This window comes from Chenopodium quinoa, unplaced genomic scaffold, assembly GCF_001683475.1.
Source record: "Chenopodium quinoa cultivar QQ74 unplaced genomic scaffold, ASM168347v1, whole genome shotgun sequence".
NCBI classification, from domain to species: domain Eukaryota; kingdom Viridiplantae; phylum Streptophyta; class Magnoliopsida; order Caryophyllales; family Amaranthaceae; genus Chenopodium; species Chenopodium quinoa.
Window position 1 is genome coordinate 200,509 of NW_018742381.1, and position 12,318 is coordinate 212,826.

Consider the following 12,318-nt stretch of genomic DNA (forward strand, 5'->3'; position numbering starts at 1 on the left):
TAATATATAAAATACTTTAGACTTTATAATTTCACTAGGAAGTCTCTGCTCCGAGTCTTCATTCTCCTACTTCTTCTCCGAAGCTTCTGTTCCTTCAAAGGAACGCTGCTACTAATCTTCTGTTTTTGTAAGCTCCAGTTCCTTTGCCTCGAATAGCTCTGCAATCTTTGACTTATCAAACTACACAACTTATCAAGACTTTAGTCCAATCATAAGTTTGACTTGTGTTATCATCAAAACATCAAGGGCAATAAATTATATTATTCGAAAGATAATTATATCATTTAACAAGTACCAAAGTTGGCCTGGGATTATTATATAATAATCCATAGTTGGGATTATTCTAGGTAAATCACCCGATTAATTATATAGTTGCTTTAATTTTAATAATGGTTCAAAACTTAAAAAATACCTACTTGTATCCATCCATACCTTATAAAGGTACAAGATTCCTCTTTTGGTTAATTAACGGCCTAAGGCCAAGGGGGGGGGGGGGCTTGAATGAGATCAATCTGATTTCCTTGAGAGATACCCTTGTTTGCCAGCCAGTCAGCAGTCCTGTTGCCTTCCCTATAGACATGCTTTACAAGGAAGATGCGGCATGCATATGCTATGAAGCTTTGGGTGTGCAACTCATTTAAGGCTGAGATGATGGCAGTAGAGTATGTTATTCTAATGATTCGGAGCATTCTCAGAGATTGTAGCTGTGTACTGTCATTGTTAATATTTTCATAGGCACAAATTCTGTTATCAGTTGTTCCATACTCTGACAAATTGATGCAGCATTTTCAGCTGACCAGCCAAATTTTTCTTTGATCATCTCCATGACTTGCAGAATTGTATAAGTTTCGAGTGAGAAATCAAACTTATTCCTCTTATGATCATAATCTATGAAGTCCATGTGTATCATTTTGCGGTCCTTCACTTTTCCTTTCAATCCAAATTTCTTATTTCCTTTGTCATCATCAATTACCTTTTCTATTTCCCTTTCATATTGCAGTACTGGTCTTAGCCTCTAATCACTCGAGCCAGGAGGCGGGAATTCCACTATACTAGTTAGTCTCAGATTCGGAAAACTACATCCTATTAAATACATGCTAGGATCCTCAATACTCAGTTCAAGAAACGGATCATTCAAGAGCTCAATCGCAGTACGTCTGACATCTACACCACCTACACACTTCTGAATGAACTCCTAAAGCTCTTGGTCAATCACTCTCAAATTAGTTAATTATAGACTAACGAGATGAGAGGATTAAAAATTAAAGAGGTGGTACATATACTTGTAAAAAAAGAAAAATTTCATAATCTCAAACTTTTAAAACCTTACAACTAAATTTACCAATGTTCATATATGTAAATCACACATTTACAAATGTAAATCGATCAAATAAGAAATAAAAGAACTTAATCTCAGTTCGTTGGACCTAATACTGAGAACTCATACTTATTGACACACTAAGTATCACTAACATACCTAGAATTATTCAGAACATTTCTGTACTATGACATAAACCAAACTCTAATTTTGTACTAAACAATTAAACTGATGAATCCAATTAAACTGACGAATCCAGAAATAAGCTACTGACATGCCAAGATATAACAGATTTCTGAAGCAACTATATTCTGTCTTCCTGTTGCCACTTCCCTCATCTTAATCACTCCCATCAGACGTCTCACCTTGCAAGTGCTTCCTGATCATCCAAGTTGAAAATATCAGCATACCGTCTAATTATTTCTTCAGAAGTGTCGGAGTCATGGTGTACATTTGCAATAGGCTCAATTAATACATCGTTAAATTCAGACATGACCTGTTCAACCCCTTGAACCATCCAACGGATGTTTTCCTCTGACATGCCAATTAATTCGCCTCTTAATCTGTCCATTTCTGGAAGGGTATCAGTACCGAGTGTGAACAAAAATTCAACATCATCAATACTCCTCAGTGTCACAGACAGTTCATTGCCCACCCTTTTTCCTATGAGTACTTCTTTCGTAGGATCATCAGTAGGAGGCGGTGCGGGTAATCTAAGCACATGAGCTCGGACACCAGGAACAGGTATAGTAACTGACTGCATTAACCCTTTGCTCAACAAATTACCTAAAGAAGCTTTCAGTTCCTTACTGTGCAAACACATGTCAACGAACCCTTTCAGCTTTGGGGGTTTTATTGCATCTAATGCCCTGTCAGGATCTGCATACTTCTGGCTAACACGTATCATAAGAAGTACACACAGTCCCAAAGAACGCAACTCGGAATATTGTGCTTCTTTTACATGATCCAAATCAGAATCAGACTTCAGAAAAGACTTTGCAGAAGTCAAGTCTGCTATCTTGACAGTGCTTGAAGTTCCCGAAATTGCAATGTCATTCAAATTTATGTCAGAGTGCACAATCACTGGATCTTGTTCATGTAAAAACTGCAAGCCTAACAAAATCTGTTTACACCACCTAGCAATGCAAGTTTCTTTGTGTTCCCCCAAAATCTTATGAATCTTGCAATATTCCCCCAAATTATTAGAATAATACTCGGTGATCATATGGAGTACAGCAACGCCATCCTGTAAATCAATCCAATGCTTAAAAACTTTCAAGAGATAATGAGAATTAGATTTGCAAAGCATATCACATTCTGCCACCAAAGCCCTAAAGCTACTTTCTGTAACAGTCTTCTTTATCCAAGCCACTTCTTTCCCATTAAGCCTATCATATCCCTTGAATACAACTTTTGACGTAGATTCTTCGATCACATTATTATATCTTGAGTATTGCCCCGATGGATCGGTTTCCATGATCGTATAATCGTCTCCTCTCCCTCCACGTGAACTCGAAGCCGCCATTACTAGTTAATAACAACAGCAAAACAGAACGAAAGAAAGAATTGCAATGGAATCAAGCTAATTAAGTTGATTTCTGAAGATGGAATTCTTGTTGGGTTATCAGGAGAAAAACAGAACGTTTGAAATAATGGGTTGAAGATGAAATGAATAACCAATGGTAGTGTACAAGGGTATTTATAATAGTTAGTGTTTGGTTCGTTGTTACTTATAATCAAACTATTTTATATATAAACCGATTAATATTCAATTTATCCATTTGTTGTAGTTAGTTAAGTCAGTTATCAAGATCAAGAATTAGAAAATCCCCTTTCTTGATTTTAATTTTTATTTTTAAAAATATCTTTAATTTGCCCTTCAATATTTCTTTTATTTGTTTAACAGTTTTTATTAAAATGACTAGTTTATAACTAGTTTAACTACCAAAAAATCGTTTGTGGAAAATACTGAAAGATGTGACTTGTGACTTGTGACTTGTGAGATCTGATATATATGAAATAACAATATTGAAAAATGTTAACATTTTTGTGAAGAAGGTTTTTCCATTAACTAGCATAGACCTGCGCCCATCGTTTTGTGTTGGATCGTTATTGTATGTCGAGAAATCGCCAAGTGAGTCTAATTGTTGATTTTTTGTTATTGCAGGAAAATGAATCAATAAGTAAAGGTGGATTTTTTTTTTTGAAGCAATAAAAGGTGGAATTATTTATAAGAGTTTTATTGATACTAGTTGCGCAATCACTCGCAACGCGCGCATAGCCCTAAAATCAGGTGTGCATATTATGTATCGTTAGTGTATGTATGCTATTAATTGGTGCAGTTATTGTTACTTTTTTTTTTTTGCTATTGCTATTGATCTCAAGTGTATAATAGGGTAATCTTGAAGTAAAAAAGAATTTTGAAGTATATTAATATCGTCATTTAGAATCTGAAATTTTAAACTCTAAATCGTGTTATTATCAAATGTGTCATATATGTTGTTTGTAATTATGGTGTAAATTAAATAGAGATGTTACTTTAAAATGAAATATTTTTCCAACAAAATGACTACTTTGGAGTAAACATTGATACATAATACATTAATAAATAAATAAATAAAGTTTGAACATTTAGTAAAAAATTTTGAACAATAGTATATTTTGAACATGTAGTATATACAATACAACACTATATAATACATATCAATTTTTTTAAAGAAGTTTTTAACTCGTAATAACTCATAATTTTGTAATATAAACTAAACATTTACTGTTTATAAAATGAACATTTCTTTATAAAATATGAACATATAAAATTGCATGTTTATGTTCAGTTTTTGTGACGTGTTCACATTTTTTTGCTAAATGTTCATTTTTTGTAGGATAAATTGGATTTTAACACCTGACAAAAGGCTGAAAATGGTTTTTAACACCCCCAAAAAAAAAACTTTTATTTTAACACCTCCCAAAAATATAAAAGTTGGAAGTTAACACCAGTTAACGATTTCCGTCACGGAAATTTAACGTGGGTCCCACAAATTGGCTTGAACTTCAATTTTCACCCAGCAAAACACGAAACTTCTTTCTTCATTGAATTCGCACCAACCGTCTGCATTGAATTCTTTCTGAACCTTCATTGATTTCGCTTTTGAACCAAAGGAGATCTTGGCTGAGAAGTGGAGTGTAGGGTGGTGTCAACGTTGGAGAAGATAAGCTCAGGAGGGTTTCTTCATCATCTTCTTCAACTACAAAAGTGCGAAAGCCGCTTGAAATTCACAGAAAATAAGGTAAAATTGCTCTCCTTTGATAGCAATTTCGTCAATTACTGGTGCTTCATTGCTGTAAACCTTGCAATAATTAGGTAATTAGGGTAAATTTTGGGACCACAGTAGGAAAGCCTTGATAAATCAATTTCTGTAACTGACCATGCGACTTAGGTTAATTGGATTTCGTAATTGAAAGTAGAGATTAATTAAGGTGGTTTATTGTTAATTAAACTAGCAAGTGTGGTTTGTTGATTAATTTATGTTACTGAGCACCTACATTGGCTTGTATATGTTTATTTTCAATTTTTTTATGTGTTTGTTTGTGTGGCTGTGATGGATTTGTTTATTCGTATTGTGCATGTATAGTTACATGGCTTTTAATATGTTTTATATGTTTTTCACTGGTGGGTAGATAATGGGTGACAAGGATAGTTTGGTTGACATCTGCCTTAGAGTGGGAGGTGCTTTTGTCCCTAAAAGAGTAACCAAAAACAGGCAGCTGCTGTGTTGGTGTGGTGGTTGGTGTTACTGGAAGAGGAAGGTTCAAGTATCTAAGTTGGATGTGCATTTGATTAGAACAGCTGCAATTCATGGTTTTGTTAATGGTGATATGGATGTGCCTATGCATTACAGCTGTTGGTATAGGCAGAAGGGGAAAACCTTTAACACTGGGAAAAGGGAACTAGTTAACAGTGAAGAGGTTAAGGGCCTTTTGGAGACAGTAAATGGAGAGGGGTATGTTGAGGTTTTTGTAACAACAGAAGCTCCTAGTCAGCCCAACAAGAGGCCCAACCCAATCCTGCAAAGACAAAAAAAAAGGATAAGAAGGTAGAAAGTTCAAATACATCGACTATTAGGAGGAGCCCTAGGTTTAAGAAGACAGAAACTGAACAAAGGGAGGAGAGTCCACCTAGGAAAGCCTCAGCTAATGCTAAAGTGTTGAGGTTTGATGAAGAAAAGGATGATGGATGTGAAGGATCTGGTTATTCAAGTTCAGATTTGAGTGATGAGGGACAAGATTGGGAACCTGGTGAAGAAGAATTTGATGAAGGGGATGAGGAATGGTATATTGAAGGGTCAAAGGAGATCTTGGCCAAAGTGAACAAGAGCCTTAGGAAAGGTTTGGAGAGTGCAGTAGATGACAGGGTTGGCAAAGATAAGAGGGTAGAGTTGAGAGATGATTTGGATGTTGGAAAACTGAAGGTGAATCCAGAAAGTGATGCTGATTCAGATGATTCAAGGAGTTTGTGTGGATCTGATGAGGAACAGGACTATGCTCCTTGGTTTAATGCTGATGTGGACTTTGACAACCCAATCAAGTTGAAGTTAAATCAGAAATTCAGTAATGCTTCAGTCTTGAGGAGGGCCTTAAGACTTCATGCCATTCAAAACAGGTATGAGTTCTACTACTTCCATAATGACAGTACAAGGGTTACAGTTCAGTGTAGATATAGATGTGGCTGTGAGTTCAATAGCTACACTTGTAGAATGCCTGCTTGTACATGTGTGGGGGGGGGGGTAAAGTGTCAGTTCAAGGTGTTTGCATCAAAACTTGTTAAGCAACAAACTTGGCAAATCAAAACCTTGAATTTAGACCATTCCTGCTTCAGAGTAAAGAAGAACAAGATGCTTACTGCTGAATACATAGCAGAGAGGTATTTAGAAGAGTTTAGGAGTAACCCTGGTTGGAGAATTAAGGAGATTAGGGCTAGGATTTTGAATGATTTAGGAGTTGATGTGAGTTACTATAAGGCATGGCTAGCTAGGTGTAGGGCAAAACTACTGATATTTGGTTCAGCTAGGGAGCAGTATGCTAGGGTGTGGGATTATGGGAAAGCTGTGATGAAGTACAACCCTGGTTCAGGGTGCAATGTTGTTGTTGATGGTATTGACAGGCCAGAGCCACCATTGTTCATGAGGATGTTCATCTGTTTAAGGCCATTGAGAGATGGATTTGCAAAGGGTTGTAGGCCTTTAATAGGGTTGGATGGTTGTCACCTCAAGGGTGCCTTTCTTGGGCAATTCTTGGTGGCAGTTGCTAAGGATGGGAATAACAACTTGTTTCCTCTAGCTTGGGCCACAGTGGAGATTGAAAACCAGGAAACTTGGGGTTGGTTCTTGGAATCCCTTATGTCAATGTTCACACATGATCAAGGAGCTGGGCTGACCATCATGTCTGACAGGCAAAAGGTAATGCTTATGTTTCCCTCTTAACTATTTAGGTTCAATTTCTAAGTTTTCATGTGTATGTATGTGATTGGCTGATGATTATACTTTTGTCTGCATTTGGTAGGGTTTGATTAAAGCAATGGCTGATGTTATTCCCAAAGCTGAGCAAAGGTTTTGTGTGAGGCATATTTGGGCTAACTTCAAGCTCAACTTCACTGGATCAACCTTTAAGGAGCTGTTTTGGAGAGCAGCTAGGGCCACCACCATTGTAAGTTTATTGATTGTTGAAGCTAGCCTATGCTTTTATATGACTGTTGGTGTGTTTTTATATTGGTTAGCTTGTATATGCTTGGTGTGATTTCTGGTATGCTTTTATATGTCAGTTTGAGCATGAAATTGCCATGGAGTCTATCAAATTCCTCGATGAAGAGGCATATGAGTATTTAATCAACATTCCTCCCCACCATTGGTCTAGACATGCATTCACACCAAACTGCAAGTCCAACATGTTGTTGAACAACATGTGTGAGACTTTCAATGCAGTCATTAGGCCTGCCAGAGATAAACCTATCCTCACCCAAATGGAATGGATGAGGAGGTATATTATGAACAAGAATAATGAAAAGTGGGAGGATTCAAAAACAGTTACACACAACTTAGTGCCATATGTGAGGCATGTTCTGGGGAGGATAGACTTTGTGGCTAGGTCCTGTGTGGTGCAGCCATCCAGAGGGAATACATTTGAGGTGCAGCTGAAGGATGACCAGGTGTTGGTTGATTTGGACAAGGAGACCTGCACATGTTACCATTGGGAACTCACTAGCATTCCATGTGTTCATGCTTATGCCTGCATATTGGATATGAGGGGTGACATAGAGGTTGCTGTTGACCCATACTATACCATGGACACATACAGGTCTGCTTATGAACCAGCTGTCCAACCAATGCCTGGCCCAAAGCACTGGGAGAGAGTCAGAATGAGGGAACCACTACCCCCTTCTGTTAAGGTGCAACCTGGGAGACCAAAGAGCAAAAAAAGGAAGCTTGAGCCAGGAGAATGTTCTTCTTCAGGTGGTCAGGCAAGTACCAAGAGGAAGAAGCAATGCAGCAACTGTGGGGGATTTGGGCATTATGCCAAGACTTGCAAAGTACCTGCTGCACCAGCTACAGAGCTGATAAAGTCAGCAGGCAGACCCCCACTGAACACTCCTTGGATGGTGGAGGAGAGGAAGAAGAAAGAGATTAGGGCTGCTAAAAAGGTAACACAAGCATTACACCAACTCCCCCTTTGTTTTATATATGTATGTGTTTTTTCCATTGACTTTTTATTTTGATATGCATGTCATAGAGTGCAATTGGGGCTGGACCAAACAGCATAGGAAACAAAAAGTTTCCTCAAGAGCAAGAAGGTTGTCTTCCATTCAGCAAGCGCCCACAGCCACAGTCTTCCTCGGCTCAGCATTCCTCAGCTCAGCCATCCTCAAGTCAGCCATCCTCAGCTCAGCCTGCCTCAAGTCAGCCTGCCTCAAGCCAACCAAAAAGAAAGACAAGGTCTTCCTCAAGTCAGCCTACAACAGCCACATGTGTTGTAACAAGGGCCAGGCTGCAATCCCTCAACAACCTTACTCAGTGATGTACTCATGCTGGATATCAAACATTATGTCTGTTGAACAATTTCAAACTTTTATTATGTACTCATGACTGGTTATGTAACTTGCTAGTTTTTTAGTGGCTTCCCTTAACAAATTTGAACAATTAGATATTGAATTGTAATGGTTGCATGGCTTTGATTGCCATTGAAACATGTTGAAGTAAGGTTCTTTTGTCAACCTGTACTTGAACTATCTTAGTGTTTCACATATTTCCCATGTTTTAATGTTTCACATGTTTAAATCCTTTTCCAATGTTTAAACATTCTCAATTTAACAACTTAGACAAGGCATAAATAGGTTGATTAAAAGACATATTTATAACACTTCAAGTCATTACAAGAAATTATAACTACTTAATACAACTTACTATTACACACCCCTAGCCAATAGGAAAACTACACCCATTGACAAACCTATACAAATGGCCATGCCCACCCAACCAAAACAGCTGATTGAAGACACCTTCCCTTCATTGCACTCCCTGTTCATTCTCTTCCTGTCAGCGTTCAAGGCCTTGCATCTCATCTTCAAATTATCAACTTCATTAAGTAGGCACCTCCTTTGGCCACTGATTTCATCAACTTCCCTTTTCAATTCATTAACTTCACCCTTTAGCAGCTTCTTATCCAACAACAGGTTGTTGATAACCCCTGTTTGCCAATCTATTCCATCAGGTTGATCAACCCATTCGAAAGCTTTGCAACCCCTTGTTTCTGTTATTGGGTCATAAAACTTACATGATATGAACTTCCTGCCTGGATTCTCCCTTGTCCAGCTAGTGAGCTTGGCCATTGGCACACCACACTTACATTTTCTGGCCTCAGGAGGGGAAGAGCTAACAAACGACATAATCTGCATCAATTTTAGATCGACAGTCACATTTACAGATTTGTACACTGACGAATTAACATTGACAGCAACAAAATTCATTTTTAATTTCATAATACGAAAAGCCCCAAATTCAATTTCTGACGAACCCTAATTTCGCAATTGGGCATTTAGATGCGTACATAACATAATCCAATCATTAATCCGAGTACGAAACAATTGCAAATAATAATTGAAGAGAATTTAAACCATAATTACCAAACAACCGAACAATTGACCGCACTCACCTGTTTCAGCAGCTTCAATCTGTTCCTCTTCTCAAAAATCGTGGAAGAATCGTGCAAGAATTGTTTCAAGTATCGTGCAACAATGCAATGCGCTGCTGCTATTCAATAAGAACAACGATTTCGTTCATTGGGGGAGAATCGTGCAAGAATGGTTCTTATATATCGTGCAAGAATCGTGGAAGAATGGTTCTTATATACAGATCTTTTAAAAATATATCCGTTGGGGTGGGCCCCACTAACAGTTCTGTTAACGGAAGATGGATTTTGGTGTTAACTTCCAAGTTTTATATTTTTGGGAGGTGTTAAAATAAAAGTTTTTTTTTGGGGGTGTTAAAAAACATTTTCAGCCTTTTGTAAGGTGTTAAAATCCAAAATTTCCTTTTTTGTAAAGTGTTCAATCTCTTTTACTAACTGTTCAAAAGTATAGTTAGGTGCACCATGGTGCACATAATAACTATTGTTGAACCTAAGCGCAACCCAAGGTTAGACTCCAAACACATTATGAGCCCTAAATACACAACTAAAGCCCAATCTGAATATCAGACTGAAAAATATTTTTAAAATCTAGGGTTTTTCTAAGCTATGCCCCTAAACTTCTTTAGTTTCTAAGTCGTGTCCATGCTTTTTCAAACGTCTAAGCTGTGCCCTCAACCTCACTTTTTTTTAATTAGCAATAACCTTTGACGTTAACATTAATTAACCCGGACATTAGGGTTTGTTAATTTTTGTTGCTAGTTACTTATTAAAATCATCAAAAAAAAATTACAAAAACAAAAACATAAAAAAAATTAAAAAAAATAAACAAAATTCCCCCCACCGCCAAACCCTAACCCCTCCCCTAAACTCGCCGGAAAACCGGTCGGCACTCCACCTTAACCACCTACACTGGTCGGCTGGTACTGTACCTCCCCATCTCATCCACCCCTGATCCCCTCCCTTTCCCCTAACCCCCGCTACATCCACCTTTTTTCTCGAAACCCCAACCAACCAACCACCCTCGTTCCTCTGTTAAACCACCACGAAACAACTCCCAACTCCCTTTCCCACACACCGAAACGACGAGGGAGAGTCGTTTTGAGGCGGGGGAAGGAATTGTTGGCAATTTCGCGATGATTCGTGTAACACCCTTTTCTTTAAAATACCTATTTTGCCCTTTTTTAAAATACGAAATAGGAAAATCTAAGACATTACCATCACCGTGAAAATGGCTAAGACAAATATCAAAGACGACACACAGCGGAAGACTACTTTTTAAAAACCATTTAAAACAAGTCAACTTTCAAAAGGCCAAACGAAGAAAGTAAAGTCAAACTAATACAACTAAAGTCAACCTACAACTTGGAACCATTGTAGGCCCTTAAAACCAAACAAATATTTAAAACTTTCGCGTTAGTCTCATCAACACAATAAATATAATATTCAAAGCAATTAAACACATCACATTCCTATAGGAACTAAGCATGATTTGCTCTTCACTCATCCCCATCATGCAAATGCTTCATCACCTGAAAAGCTCCACTTTACTTGTCCCCACTACTCGCCATTAGGAATGGATCGTCGTAGGGCCAAGGTAAAGACAAGGCCAAACAAACATGCAAACACACAATCAGCAATGCCGAGTACATAAGCGTAATAAAACACACTAACATGTTTTCATCCTATCAACACACAACTTACCTTGTTGCACCTGTTCACAAGCATACAAGACACTCAACACCAAACTAGACAAATACTAATGTTCATTTAATTTGATTACGCATAGAACGGGTTTCCAACCAACTACCTGCCTCAATAAATTGAGGTAAACTACACCGAGAGCTGACCGGGTAGGCAAATGTCACATGAAGCGACTGGACGCCCGATCTTGCGCATAATAAAAAATAAAAAGGAAAATACAGCGTCCTATACTCCCAGTAGAAGTTATGGTCAAATATAAAGTCGCATAACTCCCCCCGTATGTTCATACTCAAGGTATATACGTTCCAAAAGTTTTGGTGCGTACTCTCTTTCACTTTACGTTATTTACATATTATTAAACTTGGTGATGACTCTCAAACCATACACAATCAAACATTATAATTCATTCAAGCAATCAAACATACCAAATTTAATTCTTGAATAATTACTGACCACATAAATTTAATGTTGAACCCCTTTTAAACTACCTCGGTGTTGAATAACACCTTAAGTGCATAAGGCACCGCAAATCCTATCCCTCGGTGTTAGAAACACCTTAGTGCATATAGGCACCGCAATATAGTTTATTCCCGTGTACTAAAACACTTACATAGCTCCTTCCTCATGCTTATAGCATCAATAAAAAATTATATGAACCATCATAAAATTCCTTTTTTATATTCCAAACCAAATTAAACATTTAGTTTAATTAAACATGCTCTCTAACCTGACAATAATAAAAATGTGGTTCATATCCAACATGCCAATATAATTAATTCCAATCACCAATTCATCATGAACAATTCATACATCACAAATCATTCACCAACATCAATCCAATCAACATATTCCATCCAACACCTATCATGATACTACTTGGAATTAATTAAACAAAGCCTAGCATGCTCCTATACACTTAAACATTACCAAGTTCGTGAACGTACCTTGAATATGGTCTCAAAATCGCCGCGACTAAATAAAATCATTCACCTGAAAGTCTCCTACAAACCAAAATTATAAAGAAGTATTAATAACTCTTTCACACAAATTTCCAGCAATATATACACTCTTTAAATCACTCATATACCCTTAAAATAATTTGAAATCTAATTTGAAATCCT

General features: G+C 37.4%; 2 protein-coding genes across 2 annotated transcripts; both read right to left on the reverse strand.

The window, feature by feature from the left end:
* Positions 1–691: 691 nt before the first annotated feature.
* Positions 692–2,843, reverse strand: LOC110697360 (probable serine/threonine-protein kinase WNK7). The gene is made up of 2 exons (XM_021874745.1): positions 1,684–2,843; positions 692–986 (listed from the first exon to the last, which is right to left on the reverse strand). The coding sequence occupies exons 1-2, from the start codon at positions 2,841–2,843 to the stop codon at positions 692–694; spliced, it is 1,455 nt and encodes a 484-aa protein (XP_021730437.1).
* Positions 2,844–8,272: 5,429 nt separating this feature from the next.
* On the reverse strand, positions 8,273–9,840 carry LOC110697215. The gene is made up of 2 exons (XM_021874570.1): positions 9,521–9,840; positions 8,273–9,257 (listed from the first exon to the last, which is right to left on the reverse strand). The coding sequence occupies exon 2, from the start codon at positions 9,252–9,254 to the stop codon at positions 8,775–8,777; it is 480 nt and encodes a 159-aa protein (XP_021730262.1). The 5' UTR covers positions 9,255–9,257; positions 9,521–9,840; the 3' UTR covers positions 8,273–8,774.
* Between the last annotated feature and the right edge of the window lie 2,478 nt (positions 9,841–12,318).